At 40.3% G+C, this 16,974-nt stretch overlaps 1 protein-coding gene across 3 annotated transcripts in view; it reads left to right on the top strand.

The window, feature by feature from the left end:
* LOC143940117 (telomerase protein component 1-like) overlaps window positions 1-6,462 on the top strand; it is a 51,047-nt gene extending 44,585 nt beyond the window's left edge. For all 3 annotated transcript variants that reach the window (XM_077461192.1, XM_077461191.1, XM_077461193.1), the window contains 5 exons: window positions 1,263-1,463; window positions 5,279-5,500; window positions 5,602-5,697; window positions 5,952-6,040; window positions 6,145-6,462. In XM_077461192.1, coding sequence (XP_077317318.1) covers window positions 1,263-1,463; window positions 5,279-5,500; window positions 5,602-5,697; window positions 5,952-6,040; window positions 6,145-6,265 — 729 coding nt within the window. In that variant the 3' untranslated portion in view covers window positions 6,266-6,462. The remainder of the gene's footprint in view (window positions 1-1,262; window positions 1,464-5,278; window positions 5,501-5,601; window positions 5,698-5,951; window positions 6,041-6,144) is intronic.
* Window positions 6,463-16,974: the final 10,512 nt, after the last annotated feature.

Below are 16,974 nucleotides of genomic sequence, written 5' to 3'. Positions count from 1 at the left end.
ACCTGCTCCCCATTCACACCTGAGATGTTGTAATATTAACGAGTCACATGACACGGGGAAGGAAAATGGCTAATTGGGCCCAATTTGGACATTTTCACTTAGGGGTGTACTCACTTTTGTTGCCAGCAGTTTAGACATTAATGGCTGTGTGTTGAGTTATTTTGAGGGGACAGCAAATTTACACTATTATACAAGCTGTACACGCACTACTTTACATTGTAGCAAAGTGTCATTTCTTCAATGTTGTCACAAAAAAGATATAATAAAATATTTACAAAAATGTGAGGGGTGTACTCACTTTTGTGAGATACAATATATTTGGCAATACAATATAAGCTTACTTGAAAAATCTCCTTTCATGTTGTAAGTTTTGCCTGTCTGCTAGCCGTCTCTTTCCACAATGTCCTGGATTCCCATTTTGTAGCCTCTCCTCTTCTGTTTACTTTCCATTTCTAAGGACTACATATTTCATGGTACCTTGTTGCCTGTAAGAAGTGATTCCTGTACTGACTTCTCCTTCTGAAACTCCTCCTCTCAGCACCTCTGTTGCTCACAAGGCAGTCTCAGTGAAATGTGTGACACAACAATGCCCACTCACAGGACATAGTGAACACAAAGAATTCAAGGAAGTAAATGTATGGGAATCTTCATAAAGCAAGATTACAAAATTTAAGATTGTTCAGATTAATAGGCGTAGGCTGGAAATAATTGCAATGCAATGTACAAATGAATACAGTGATACCTTGATTTGCGAGTAACACGGTATATACAAGACGAGTTATATATATTATTTTAAATCCTGACTTGATTTGCGAGCGCTGTTTTGCAAGACAAGCAGGACTGTAGCCACTGGTGTATGTATTACCTTATGTGGTCAGAGGTCCAGGGGCGCTGGAGAACTCTGAGATGCTCGGAGACACTCCCAGCTGGGTGGGACGGGCATAACGTGCGTCGGAGTACCCAAAATTGTCAACAGCTCCCAAGTGCCTCTGAGCATCACCAGCACCCCCGCACCTCTGGCCACATAAAGTACTGTATACATCAGCAGTAGTTGTGGAACTAATCATCTGAGTTTCCATTATTTCTTACGGGGAAACTCGCTTTGATATACAAGTGCTTTGGATTACACGCATGCTTCTGTAACTAATTATGCTCATAATCCAAGGTATTACTGTATAATGATTTTACATTTTGACCACAGATACAATTAAATAGTCTATATACTTTTGACAGTTTTATATATTGTGTTTTCTTTTAAATAGCTACTTTGTCTGCTGCACTGTTGCCAGGAGGGTGTAGCGGAAAGAGACCTGCAAGGAGCCATGTCTTTACTAAATGGTGGTGCAGAAATACCTACAATGCACTGGGCCTCATTTCGCAGAACATTGAATAGTCTTCTTCGTGTAGGCCGAGACTATCGAGGGAGGGATACCCTAAATTTTTTTCATGGCAGCGTAGTACAGGTAATTTGGAGAATGAACCAAAACACATGGGAGATGTTTGATTCAAGTACTTTATTTAGTATTGTATTAGGCAAGATTTGCTCTTCATTATAAAAAAAAAAGATGTGCAATTTATCACCTCATTAAACCATGCACAGCTATAACCAATTGCTATTGTTCATATCTAACTTGGTCAATGTACATATATGGTAGATGCTTTGCTTGGTAAAGGAACTGGTTTCTCCATAGCTCCACATTCATGCACTTTATTGTTCAGAAACTAACCACTACATGGTCTGATTGCTTTTAAGCAGAACTCTGGGTTTGGCAAAAAAAATTCCCCATTAGTATACCCCCCTACACAAAACACTAAACAGTTAATACATTTGTGAAATTCCTTACCATTGAAGAGAAAATTCTAATTGAATTTTCAGGAAGTCATCTCTGTAATTCAAAAAATGCCAGCATCTGTTCTGACAAGGAGGAGCTGTTTTTTGGGGGGGCAAACAGTATGCCACCCCCGCCGGTCGGTCAGCACTTACCCCATCACCGGTGGCTTTCCCTGCTCAGCAGCAGCTTCCCCTGCTTGGCGGCCTCCCATTCTTCTGCATTTCTCCTGCGCCTCTCATTTTTTGGGTCATCAAGGTGGTTTAAGTTTCCTTCCTTCTCCTCTGTGGCCAATTGGGAGTCTTCTCTTTTTGGCCAATCGGAAAACAGGTCTCACACCCACTTCTGTTTGGCAGGATTGAGAATCAGTGTTTCAACAGCGAATATTCATTCGTTGTTGTAACACACCTGGGTGGGATCAGAGCACATCCTCTGCGTCCCGAGCCCAACCAATTTTGAAGCCTATTAGAGTTTCTGGCTTTAATCGGGTGCTTAAAAAAAGAACCCTGCCGCTGTAATTCATGCACCCGGTGCCCTGAAAGGGGTCGGACGCAAGAGTAGGGGGTGGCCGCGGTGGCCATGGATAGGTTCATGCTATGCATGAATCTATCCATTACCATATAGGGGGGTGGAGTAGAGAGAGGGGGAGGCGCCCGGGTGCCCCTAATGGATGGGCCGCCACTGGATAGAACAATGAGTACATCATATCCTCTCTCTGTACACTATAATGAAACTACACTTCCCATCATACTTTGGGAATTGCAGTGAACGTGGGAGGGTACACTAGGCAAGTACATGTTGGTTATGAACATCATGCCAAGTAAATGACACTCACTCCCCAGCAACTATGGGGTTAAGTCTGTACAGCTACCCAGTTCCTTCTCCTTTGCTTATAGAGAAAAACTATCAAATATCTCTCCCCTGTGTGTCTCCGGTGATCGGCATAGTTAATACTGATCTCTGAAATCTGGGCCGTCACAGGGCCTTTTTAATCTCACTAGTGAGATCTGTACTCCCTGCCTGCCTGTGTGATTGCCTTGCATGTATGGGATTCAGTGGTTTGAGGGAACTTATCAGCTCCAACTGGGTGTGTGATGGGAGGAGGGGAGCACTGCCTCTATGGGAGGTTCAGACCGGGTATTTCAGATTTGCTGGTCCACCCACTGCAGCGAGCAGAAAGTGCTGGCTGAACGAAATAAACTACGGGAGGGATGTGACAAGACCAATGGAATGCAAGGCATAGCAGCCTGTGGTCTTGTAAACAGGAAACCACAAGGAACCAACCCCATTATTTATTTAAAAAATAAACAGGCTGTTTCTCAAAAACTACAGAGGCAATCAGAAGGTGGACTACACATTCTATAAAGGTAGGAAAGCAGCATTAAAAACTTTGGGTAACAACATTTGTAGATTTAATTAAAGGCTGAATAATGTATATTCATCATTTAAATGCATATTAGTTAAATCTAATTATGGCACTGACAGATACATGCTCAGATGTTAAATGGACAGAATGAAACATATACCCATATGAAGATTGCATTGCTTCGTGTGTAAAATGTGTCAGATTAGGCCAAACCTGTAAAACTCTACAACTGATGGGCACTAACCTCTTAGGTCATAATTAGCAGAGTACCATCTTGTACTAAAATATTAGGTATAATAAAAAAAATATTAGGTATACCCACAGAAAGGCCTGACATAGTAAAAAAAAAAAAAACAAGCTTAATAAAAGCAAGGTAAATCTATACTTTAAAGAGTCTTTCAATCTGTTCAAATGTAGGATTCAGTGGAAGCAGACATTCCCCAAATGATGTTTCTAGAACAGTGACTCAGTGAATAAGTTTAGTTGGGAAATGGCTGCTTAAGTCAAATTCTGAACTCCTTATTCTGTCAGAACGGAATATAAATTTATGTTATAATCTATACTCCAATTTTTTAGTAGTAAAAAATGTAGTACTTGCTAAGATTTGTCAAAGTCCTCAATATGCTATCTCCTGGCAAACCCAATAATCAAAATAATTTGTTTCTTTTTTTAAGTCAAAACTTCTATCTGGGGAGATAAAGGACATAATAAGTTGTTTTAATTTCAACATTCCAGTATTTCAATGATTTGTTTTTTTCCTATTGGTATTGATCTCACAATGTAAATAATGTAGCTCTCTTGAGAGGTAAGGGATGCCCGGTTTTGTCAATTTTGGTCTGAGACAGAGCTGCCTGCAATGATGTGCAGAAGAGTGGGATGAGACACACAAGCATGTTGCATGTTTGATCTCTTTGCATCTCTGTTAGAACTATAACATTCCTCAAAACAGTAAATGCTTTGGCACGTAATGCAGTGGTATTCTGTTAGTTAGCAAATCATTAAAAAAAAATACTATTTCCTTGCCTGCTATTCACATCAGCAGAAGTCACTGTTATTTGATCATGTTCCAAGTCAGATACTGAAAAGCCTAAAAACCCCTTCACTTTGTTGCCTTTGACTATATGCACATAGGCGGTTTGACCTGGCAGTAGCAAATCCCAACATTTTCAGTAATTATAGGTGCAGGGTCCAGCTCTGTTACCAGCAGCCTGTTACAATCTATGACAGGGTGAAATATTCAGTGGCCTACACTGAACCAAGTGCAGAATTCCTGCATTTAAGGTATACGTCCCAAATGCATATGCCCCCCTGAAAACCCATAGATTTCATGCTGATGAGCCAAACCACCCATGTGCATGAGACCTTAGGGTAACATGCAATAAAAAAGACCTTCTCAGAATTTCAGCAATGGCAACTTACATATTTATTCAAACAAAGGTTTCATTTTAAACTTTCATAGACCAACATCAGTGCTTCTAGACTACAGGCTATATGTGGTTTACCACACTTCAGATGCAGGTGTATATCATCGCAACAAGAGACGAACTCTGCCATCTTGGACAAAGTTGAAGGATTTTGTAGACTATTCTTATGAAAATGTGCAAAAATTATATATTATATATATAAAACCCAGGAGGGGGAAGGGTTAGTAAAATGTTCATTGCACATCTGTATCATTGGAGAGATTTTCACTTACTTCATGTTATGCTGAAATTCTGTGCAGTGGGAGATAGACAGCAGCAAAACAACATTTAGAGGAGTGAGGAAGCATTCAAATCTCGGTTAGGTTTTTGTAACTGTCTGTGGCCCCTAATCTATTGAGGTTCAGTCCACTTGTTTCTTCTCCTGGTGTCACACTTATAAAGAGTGAGGGGAAGTCTCCAAAATGGAGCCACAAACATTATTTTTTTAAAAACTGAGATAGCCTATAAATCATCTTCACTCTGTTGAGAACAAATAAAGCATTGGCAGAAGTTGAAATTTCACTTTAGTATATGCAATATTGTAAAACAAGGCTACTGTTACTTTTTTCAGCTATTTGTCTTCTGTCCTTCATAAATGTCCTTTTTTTTCTTGGGTGTAGGCAGTGGAGCAGTGTTTGCTTAGCCCTGACAACTCCCGTGGCCAGTACCTTCTTAGTTTGGCTGATTACTATGACCACAAGTGCACAGATGATGCCATAGTGGTGTACCATTTGCCACGTCTCCTGCAGGAAGCCAGACTTAATGGTCGGTTGGTTGAGTTCCTAAGAAAGGACCCACGTGCACGCTCCATCCAAGCGCACACTCGAGCTCAGTACTTAAAGGTAACCATATTGCACAGATTAATTCACCCTTCCAATGCATCTCAATATAAAGTTTATGATAATCATTTGTCTTATACATATGATGTATATTTGCATGGCAGGCTCTTCGCTGCTTCCACGTTTGTAGAAATGGTTTCCCCAGGTCTGCTGCTATGATATGTGGCACGTGCACATTCAAGATCGGAGCATTTGGGCAGGTAAGGGAAAATCTTACATTTTAGGCACTGCTTCAGTCTAAAGGCAGGCTTCTCTTCATCAACACCCAAGGTTAGTTTCACTTAAAAATATTGCAAACCAAGTCTTTCTTCAGTTTCTTTCATTGGTGCCTCTTCCCTTCCCTCTGAAAAGTGAATGACGCATATCTGAAAGCTTCACTTACCTTTCTTATTCTTACCTCTTAGCTCTATTTAATGCATCTATTTGTTTAACATGCATACTGTCCTCCCTGCAGTTATTCCCTAATAAACAGAGCTGTGTGTTGTGTGGAACACATGTTGCCATCATGGGAAAAGAGGCCTTCCTATGTCCTCAGCATAACAGGTAACTATGCAACTTTAATATTTATTGCTGAGCCTTTTCAGGAAAGCCAAGAAGAAATAACTAAAGCAAATTAATAGTTGACAAAGTCATCTTTTTTGTTGCAGGACTGGCAGAAGTGAATGTCTGGTCTGTAAATTACCCATCATTGGGGTTCCTCCACCATCTCCAGCCATTCTGTGTCACATGTGTGGATTTTCTGAAACATGCATATCCTTGAACATATAATACATTTTGTTTCATTGGTTTATTTCTTTGGAGAGCTCACATATGTTTTTAAAATACAGAAAATGGAGGACAAAAGCACTTTTATATTTGATTTTGCCTTGGTGGTCTATAACATGTTGTAACAAATGTTACACATATTATTTTTTTATATTTGAATATCTATTTATATTAATAAATATTATATTTATTGTATTGGGCCTCATTGTTTAGTGTCATGTGTGTTTTTTTTTTCTAAATTCCTTTTACACTATACAAATGTATTTTTCCCTCTTCTGACAAGCAATCACAAGGAGGATAATGTGAGCAGTCCACATAACAGCTTTGGGTTTTGTATTAGCTTTTATACTTAATTTTTTTCCTCCTTCACCACTAGTTGTCATTAGAGGTGGGCTTGGGCGTGTTCGAAATCTTACGTGCACCATCCCACCAGGAATCCGTCACTGCACAGCGCTAATCACAGGCAGTGAGACATTTCCCAATCAGCAGCTGCACAGATTGGGAAATGTCTTAGTGCCTGTGATTAGCACTGTGCAGTGTCAGCTTCCTGGCAGGATCGGGCATGTGGGATTTCAAACACACCCAAACCCATCTCTAGCTGTCGTTAAGGTGCTTACATTAAACTGCATAGCCCTGATTATTTTGCATTAAAGAGTCTTGATATTTAGTGTAGATCAGAGGCTCAAAGTTTTAGAAGCAAAAGTCCATGCGTGATGGTCATTTTAAGTTCAATAACAAGATAGTTTTACTTTAGAAAGGAACTGGAAACATGTTCCTATGCTCCACACTCCCCCATTGCTGTTTGGTGGGGAAGGGAGGGGTGCTGCTTGCTCCCTGTACATCCTCTGTTTTAATAGCTTTTTTTTCCATTTAAAAACTTTTTTTTTTATTTTCAATTAAGGAAGGTTCATAACCTCTGCCAGATTTTTTTTTTTTTTTTCGCCATCTGTGTCTCATTGCAGAGATTTCCCTTCACTTCTTGTTTAATAGCCAAACAGGAAGTGAGAGAAAATCTCTGCACATTAAGGGAATTTCTTGGGGACCCCCAGGTCACCAGAACTAGTTTCCCCATGGGAAGTTTACTTGTCTGAGGACAACCCACAATTTGGGATTTTCTTTTACGTTCACTTTCAATGATCATGGCAATCAAGACAAATAGAGAGGGTGATTCTCCTAATGGTAACACAGACAGCAATAAAAACTGACAGGTGTTCTAATCCACCTCCCCTTTATCCAAAACTAAAATAAAATATTTTAGTTATACTTTAACCACTTGCTTACTGGGCACTTAAACCCCCCTCAGTCCCAGACCAATTTTCAGCTTTCAGCGCTGATGCACTTTGAATGACAATTGCGCGGGCATACAACACTGTACCCAAATGAAATTTCTATCATTTTTTTCCCACAAATAGAGCTTTCTTTTGGTGGTATTTAGTTACAGCTCGGAGTTTTATTTTTTGCTAAACAAACAAAAAAAGATGCAAAAAAAAAAAAAAAAAAATCATGTTTTAATAGTTTGTTATAAAATTTTGCAAACGGGTCATTTTTCTCCTTCATTGAAGTGCGCTGATAAGGCGGCACTGATAGGCTGCATTGGTGGGCACTGATGGGCTGCATTGGTGGGCACTGATAGGCTGCATTGGTGGGCACTGATAGGCTGCACTTGTGGGCACTGATAGGCATAGTTAAGGCGGCACTAATAGGCACAGATAAGGCGGCACCGATGGGCACAGATAAGGCGGCACTGATGGGCAAAGATGGGCACAGATAAGATGGCACGGATGGGTGGCACGGATAAGTGGCACGGATGGGTGGCACGGATGGGCACTGATAGGTACCACAGATAGATGGGACTGATGGGCACTGATAGGTGGCACTGATAGGTGGCACTGCTGGGCACTGATGGGCGGCACTGATGGGCACTGATGGGCGGCACTGCTGGGCACTGATGGGCGGCACTGGGGTGCAGCACCTTTGAGGCAGATTGGGTGGCACTGTGGGTGGCACTGTGGGTGGCACTGTGGGGTGGCACTGTGGGGTGGCACTGTGGGTGGCACTGTGGGGTGGCACTGTGGGCATTATGGGCACAGACGGGGGGCACTTACTTTTACTTTGTTATATTTCAGGATGGCACTGCGGGAGGCAGGTGGGCACTGGCAGGTGGCATGTGGTGCCTTTCATTGCTGGCCGTGATCGGGACTGATGTCCCGATCACGGCCGCCGGTGATCGGCTTTTTTTTTTCTCCTCGCGCTGTCAGCGCGAGGAGGAATAATAGCCGATTACCGGCTCGGTTCTATCACATGATCAGCTGTCATTGGCTGACAGCTGATCACGTGATAAGGGGTCGGGATCGACCCCTTACACGGATCGGTGATCAGGCGAGTCTCACGGACTCGCCGATCACAGAGCGCGCCGCGCGTGCCCCTCAGGGGGCGCGCAGGCCGCTCGTAACCAGGACGACGTCAATAGACGTAGTCCTGGAAATCTAGGTCCGCGCTAATGCCGTCATTCGGCAATAGCGCGGTACCCAAGTGGTTAAAGTAGCTCAGTGCCAAATAGCAATAAATGGCCTGGTCAGGAAGCAGGTGAAACCTTCTGGAGTGCAAGTGATTAAGTAACTGTTAAGATTTTTACAATTTTATTTTTATTTTCTTCATATTGTACCAAAAAGGCTTTCCTGTATACACTGCTATGCTGCTGAGGTACTGTCAACAGATTACCTATGACAAGGCAAATCATTTTAAAAAGTGGGAAACTTAATTAAATATAACATAGAAAAACGAAGAATGAACAGAAAATATGTTAAAGGTAGAAAATGTGTACTAAATGATGAAACATAGAGGCTTCCTCTGTTGGCATATTCTCAATACTTAACAAATCAGGAACATCACAGAAAGATCAGAATTCCTTTTATATATATATATATATATATATATATATATATATATATATATATATACTTGTTCCAAGCCAGTAACGTATATACGTCCAACATAACTGTATATTACTGTACTATAACCATATCCCTATGCCCTTCTATTTGGTTTGATATATAGAGCTTTATTAAAAAATTTACTAATTAAAGCAGTATTGAACCAAAAACCAAAAATGTAATGCATTGCAGCTTACCAAATCATTAGACGTTTTGGCTGCATTGGTCCCCCCTCCCCCCCCCCTGTCTTTTTACCTGGTGATCTGGCCAGTAACACACCTACTGCATTAGAGATCCCCTACTGTGGATGGAAGAGCACAGGGGGCATCTTTGGATAGCAGTATTGTCAGTATTGGGGAGTGTTAGATGCTTCAAATATTAAAATCTACTTGATCTCTAATGGTAATCTAAAACAATTCGATATGCTAAGAGACGAATTTGGACTCCCGGTCTCGCTATTTTTCCATTATCTTCAGCTTCGTCACGCAATTCTCAGCAGGTTTTACCTCACTTGAAGTGAACCTCTTTGTGGCCGAAATATGTAGCTTGGATCCCAAAAAACTGATATCTATATTCTATAATATGTTAATCAGTGCAGCGAGCAGGTCAGCTTATGCACTGGGAGTAAAATGCTGGGGCACTCGAAGATGAGGAATGAAGTGAAGCCCTAGACCATTGCAAACTGGTATTCCCCCAAATTTTCAGATCACCTCACACAGATATACATCACCCATCAGGCATACAACTAGAGAGTCTAGGTACAGACAGGACCAAACTGCCAACTGTCCCATGTGCACTCTTTGGGCACATTCTACCATCTGATCTGGGATTGTCCTAAGATGCAGGGCTTTTGGGCACAAGTAGTTCAATTCCTGCACAACACCATGGGCTTCCCCATCACATTAAACTCCAAATTGTGCCAACTAGGCATATACCCAGAACCAGACATCAACAAATTCATCAAGATATTCCTAAATGAAACGCTGTTCTCTGCTAGAAAAACCATAGCAAAACAGTGGATGAGGCCTACCCCACCTGAGTTTAAAATGTGGCTAATGGAAGTAAATAATGGTTTAAAATACAAAAAACAAATTTATCTACATAGAGGTTGTCCTTCCAAATATGGTAAAATTTGGGATAAGTGGTTACAAGCCCCAGAGACTATATAATGAAGCCCCCTCCATATACTTGTTTTTTTTTTTATATACAAATTGTCAAGCTCCTAATATCTCTCTCAGTGGAGTGGGAACCACGAGAAGGATGAATATTTGCTGTACCAGGCAAGCTATGTTTCTATATTTTCTGTCGCATTACCTTCTACTGTAAACCCCCTATTATTTCTAAATGCAATCTCCTCTCTACATGGGATGTCTTCTTCTATGCCTCATAATGTAACTATTGTCACCCTCACTGACATTTACTGTGATAATGTTCTTGCTGTATACTTTGTTGAATGTACCAATAAAAAGCTGGTTGAATTGAAAAAATATTAAAATGTAAAAGTAATTAGATGTAAAATGTCTTTCTACAGCAATAAGGTGACAGACCAGTGCTGCTTTGATGATATTTTTAGTAATAGCACATAACAATAACAGCATACCTATTTTCCCTTGCCTTTTGCTGTAAAATAAATTAGATTTGACCAGGATATATTATTAGCAATATTTACACTAGCGGGTATAACTGCAATTAATGGTCCCATCAACTTTGCTCTTGCCAGTCATTTGTGTAGGTTTTGCCAGGATGGGAGGACACATGGGATTTATATCTTAAGAGATCTTTCTGTAAACGAGTGCTGTAAACCTCCTGAGTCACAATGAAAGGTAGCAGCACTGGAAAGACAAATGATTATCAATTGTAACTAAATTACCATATTCAGTGCATTTCCAGGATATCATCACTTTCACTGATCTCAACCAGTTATTGAGAATTAAAATTTGTTTTAAAAGTTTTAGGGCCTGGTTTACTAAAGCTTTTCCTGTATTCTGTTGCAATTATCATTCTATGACCACCAAATTGTATCCTTGCTGTATGTGCTAGGGGAGTGCCCACAGGCTACAGCCAGGGACTCACCTGCACTCTGTATTTTACATATTCCTGACCACTGCACTCTGTACATTACATACTCCCAGCCCCAGCATTCTGTATGCTACATAGCTGACCACTGCACTCTGCACATTACATATTCCTGGCCCCTACATTATTTTGTACATTACATTCTCTTGGTCTCTGCATTCTGTTACATACTCCTGACCCACATTGTTCATTACATACCACTGTGCTCTATCAGTAGATTACATCCCTGTGCACTACTGTATATACACTATGTTGTACATTACATAGTACTGACTCACGCTCTGTGAATTAAATACTCTTGACCTCTGTTCTACATACACTTTGTTGTACATTGAATATTCCTGACCCCGACAACTCATTTTGCTATATTTTACATTACATATTTCTGACCAAATATTAGTGTCCCTGTACACATCATGCGTTGGTATGCATTGATCAACCCATGCCATCGCACATACATTGTAAAATGTATATATTAAAATAGGAGCAGTTTACACCACACTGATCTTTACTGCCCTGCGCTAAAGTGTAACCCGTGTAAATGCAGGTAAGTGCACCTCAACACGCATAATGGAAGTTGAAATCCCCCCTCCTGGACCATACCAGACCACATGCCCTCAACATGGGGGGGTGGGTGCTTTGGGGCATGTTGATGAGAACAAGGGCCTCTTCCCAACAACCCCGGGTGCTGGTTGTGGGGGTTTATGGGCAAGGGGCTTATCGGAATCTGAAAGCCCCCTTTAACAAGGGGCCCCCAGATCCCGGCCTGCTCCCTATGTGAACGAGTATGGGGTACATTGTATCAATATCCATTCACCAAACAAGTATCAAAATAAAATAAAAACAGTACACAGATTTTTGACAAAGTCCTTTATTAAAATTTAAGAATGTCCTGGAGGAAGAAGACATCACCAGTGGAGGGAGAAGAACCAGAGGAGGGAGAAGAACTGGAAGGAGAAGACAGACGTTGGAGCTACGACGGGGGACATTCTTCATTTTTAATAAAGGACTTTGTCAAAAACCTGTGTACTGTTTTCATTTATTTTTAACACTTTTTTTGGTAAATGGGTAGGGGTAGAATGTACCCCATACTCATTCACATGGGGGGTGTCGGGATCTGGGGGGCCCCTTGTTAAAGGGGGCTTCCAGATTCCGATAAGCCCCCTGCCCTCAGACCCCCACAACCACGACCGAGGGTTGTTGGGGAGAGGCCCTTGTCCCCATCAACATTCCCCAAAGCAGCCACCCCCCCGTTGAGGGAATGTGACCTGGCATGGTCCAGAAGGAGGAGGTACTCACTTATCCCCCCCTTTCCTGACGTGCCGGTTTTCATGCTTGGATAAGGATCTGGTATGGATTTTGGGGGGACCCCACATTGTTTTATTTTTATTTTGTCATGGGGTTCCCCTTAAAATCCATACCAGATCTGAAGGGTCTGGTATGTTCTTGGGGTGGACCCCACACCATTATTCAGGTCAATGAGCTGAAATCGTGCCCAAGCCAGACCAAAGTAGTGCAGGGAGCATTTTCAAAGTCGGAGTGACACTGGAAGTTGGAGCGCATGTGGGACCAGTGTGAACTGACCCTTACACATACTTTGGGGGTGTGAATGGTCCCTTAATTGTCTCAATGTTTGCTGGTTACTAAGTAGTCCCTAACTATTATAATGAAGTTCTTCTTTAAAGTAGGATCTGACAAAGTGTTAGTATAATATTCGATTTGCAGAAAAGCATATGCTATTAAAAAGTTTAATTTAAAAAGAAGATTGTGCTGAGTTTTATGTGTCTGTGAGGCTGTTGCTTGTGGTACAGTTACTAAAGTATATTTGATTGATACAAGGGCTGGGGCATATGTGTGCTGTACAAGAAGGCTCTAGTTCTATTTAATTATGCCTTTTTATGGCACCTTACACTTGCATTTACTTTGGCACTCTACACATGCCACATTGCTCTGTTCTGTGGCATTTTTGCCTTTGCACCATTTTCTGAATGTACTTAGTACTTAGGCAAGTATGGGGTTCTATACCTGGCCCTTGACTTTATTAAAGGCCCATGTGTTCCTTTTTATTTTTATGTTATCATGGCATTTGCATACTCCCTATTTATTACTGCAAAAATATTCTATAATGTAGTGTACTCTATTTATGCATAAACATGTGTAGTAAATAAATATTCATAAAAGACTATTAATGCAAAAAGGAGAAGGACAGTATAGAATTGACAGTTACCCCAGGTGCCCTTTATAGGTAAAGTAGTTTAAAGAAAGTATATTTTAAAACTGAAATAAAACCTATAACATTAAAAAGCAAAGTTTAGCTTATGCATCAGTTATTACAAACTTTACAAAGAATCACAGGTTTTAATTCATTAGGAAAATCAATGACACTGCAACATACCACACATAGAGGCATGTGTTGACATGCATTTTGTGTATTAACGCATGTTATTACAATGCACTTGTCAAACTGCAGGCCCTTAGAATAACTCATGCAGCTTAGCGAAGTGTCCCTCATGTCTGTAAAGACTCATGAAATAGCATTTGTGGAAAATGTTGTGCTTCTCATTGGTTGTGATACATTTTTGAAAAGTAAGTACAGGTGTATTATAACAAACTAGGTACCGAATACTGTTACATTGCTACTATCTCATTATTTTGACTTTTGGAATAGTGAGAAATTAGAGTTACACTGTAAAAGAAAGGCAATGTCCAGCACTCGCTTTGTATAAAGAAAAACGTAAACACTAAACAATATCACGCTCTATGCACACTACATATCCCATAGTCCCTAGTCCAACTTGGCAGTGAGGAAGGCTGGCTACATGAAGTCAGATAACAGCAGCTAAAAAAAAAAAAAATGGTTGAGGCTGAGAGCAATATAAATATATCTTGTATAGATTTATTTTCTTTAAAACAGAGGTTAATGTTACTTTAAGGACTCCTAGCACTATTATGTATAGGCAATTATATATGAGAATGACATCATTCTGTCGGACATTCCGATCGTGTGTGGACTTCATTTGACTTTTTCTTTATAAAATTCTGACGGACGGACCTATAAATAGAACGTTTCAAATCTTTCTGCCGGAACAAGTTCCTATCAAGAAAACTGTTCGTCAGTATGCTGTTCTGACAGACCAAAAATGACGTAAGGGCAGCTATTGGCTACTGGCTATTGAACTTCCTTTTTCTAATCCCGTCATACGTCATCGTGTTCTAAATGATTGGACTTTGGTGTGATCGTGTGTAGGCAAGTCTGTTTTGTTGGAACTCCGTTGAAAAGTGTTTCAGAGTTCAGTCCGACGAGAAGTCTGCTCGTGTGTACGCGGCATTAGACTATATACACAATTAGAATAAATGTCTTATCCCTACATGTACATATCAGTTCCAGGTCTTGGCTCCATTACATGCGCACTAAGGTGATCTGTAAGAGTGCCTGATTTGGAATATTACATCAAAAGCCTATGTAACAGGAGTGTAATTAGTTTATGGGAGCTTACGGTTATCAGAAGGAAATAAGGCACAGGACACAGTGAAATGGAGAAAATATCTGCTTAAATGAAATTAAATCTCAGAATTATCATGCCAGAGCAAGAAGCAACCGTAGCAGTTACTAGAGACTGGAAAGCACATCTAGATAGTGTCAGATTTATCCTCTGGTCAAATAGTTACACAGTAACTGCATTTCACACTAAGATAGAATAATAATACAAAATATTAAATAGAATAATAATAATAAATTATCTCTATCTATCTATCTATCTATCTATCTATCTATCTATCTATCTACAGGCGGTCCCCGGGTTACGAACAAGATACAAACTGTAGGTTTGTTCTTAAATCAAATTTGTTTGTAAGTTGGAACTGTACATTTTAAAGTGTAACATCAACCAGTGCAGTGATGTGGGATGTGCCGGGCGCTTCTATGTGTGCAGTTGTGTTATTTGGGGCTCTTGTGGCCATGCAGTACTGCAGTGTGGGATGTGTTTGGCGCTGCAAGATGGCTGCTCGTTGTTATCCAGGATCAGTTTGGAGTGCAAGCAGCCAGCACTGAGATCACACCACCTCCATTCGTAAGTAGGAGTCATTCACAACTCGAGGACTGCCTGTATCTATCTACACACACAGTGCACTCATAAATTATTCAAACCCCCTTCATAGTTGTTTAAATTAATTTTTTTTAAATGTTTGCAAATGTATGAAAAAGGCAAAGCTGAAATGCCACATTGGCATTAGTATTCAGACCCTTTGCAACAACACTTGAAATTTAGCTCAGATGCCTCCCATTTCTCTTGATCATTGCTAAGATGTTTCTATACCTTGATTGGAGTCCATTTGTGGTAAATTACGTTAATTGATTGGCCATAATTTGGAAAGGAACACATCTCCCTATAAAAGGCCTCACAGCTGACAATACATACTGTATCAGAGCAAAAGCCATGAGGTCAAAGGAACTGCCTACAGAGTTCAGAGACAGGATTATTGCAAGGCACAGATCTGGGGAAGGCTACAAAACATTCCCACTGTACTGAAGGTTCCCAAGAGCACAGTGGCCTTTACACAGTGGAACGACCAGGACTCTTCCAAGTGCTGGTCGCCCGGCCAAACTGAGTAATTGGGGTAGAAGGGCCTTAAGTGGGGTACACAATATAAGAAAATTTGGCAAATGATCATGTGATTTTCCTCGTTATTTCAGATAGTCAGAACCGAAGAACGAAAATTTGTACAAAAATTATTGTACGACAAAGGCTTTTTTTTTTGTTGTTTATTGTTTCTGATCATGCACAGTCTTTCTTTTCTGTTTTTCTTGTATGAAAATCGTAGGAAAATGGTACACATTAAACGAAAATCTAATATAAAGAAAATAGGGTAATCCCTTGCGCCACTAAGTGAACAAACAAATCAAATCAAATATATAAGTGAATAGAATATGCGTGAAAATTGCTCAAAAAAAATAAAATCAAATATAAGTGAATAGAATATAATCAAATTTAAGTGAATAGAATATATGTGAAAATTGCTGCTAGACCTATATGCTGTGTACACGCGGCCAGACTTTTCGACAGCAAAGGTCAGATGGAATGAATCGTACAATTTGACCGTGTGGGCTTAATCGAACCTTTGTTGTGTAAAAATCAGACGGACTTTAGATTTAGATTTAGATTTGAAACATGTTTCAAATCTTTCCGACGGACTCAAGTCCAGTCGAAAAATCTGTTCGTCTGTATGCTAGTCCGATGGCTGAAAACCGATGCTAGGGCAGCTATTGGCTATGAAATTCCTTATTCTAGTCTGGTTGTACGTCATCAAGGTTGAATCTGTCGGACTTTGGGCTGATTGTGTGTAGACAAGTCCGATTCAACGAAAGTCCATCGATACTCAGTCGAAAAGTCAGACGGAATTTAGTCCGTCAAAAGTTTGGTCATGTATACACGGCATAAGTGTACACAGTGCACAAAAAAATGGGTATAAATGTAATAGTGATCAGTGCAACTTCCTATAATTGAATAACATACACTGAAATTATTATTGTGACAAAGTCCATCAAAAAAAGCACAAAAATTATAATGATAATGATCGGTCAATTGCTGTGAAAAAAAATCCGTTTCAAACAATGTGCCAAATTTCGTGTGATCTACAAATCTTGTGAAAAACAATTCTTGTAATGAATGATTCTTCTATATGTGATCTTCTAGTGAACTTAAT

Source organism: Lithobates pipiens, unplaced genomic scaffold (genome assembly GCF_037356315.1).
Source record: "Lithobates pipiens isolate NorthernLeopardFrog02 unplaced genomic scaffold, aLitPip1_a1.2 Scaffold_3, whole genome shotgun sequence".
In the NCBI taxonomy this organism is placed as follows: Eukaryota; Metazoa; Chordata; class Amphibia; order Anura; family Ranidae; genus Lithobates; species Lithobates pipiens.
Note: the sequence above shows the minus strand (reverse complement) of the source record. Positions and strands in the feature narration are given on the sequence as shown.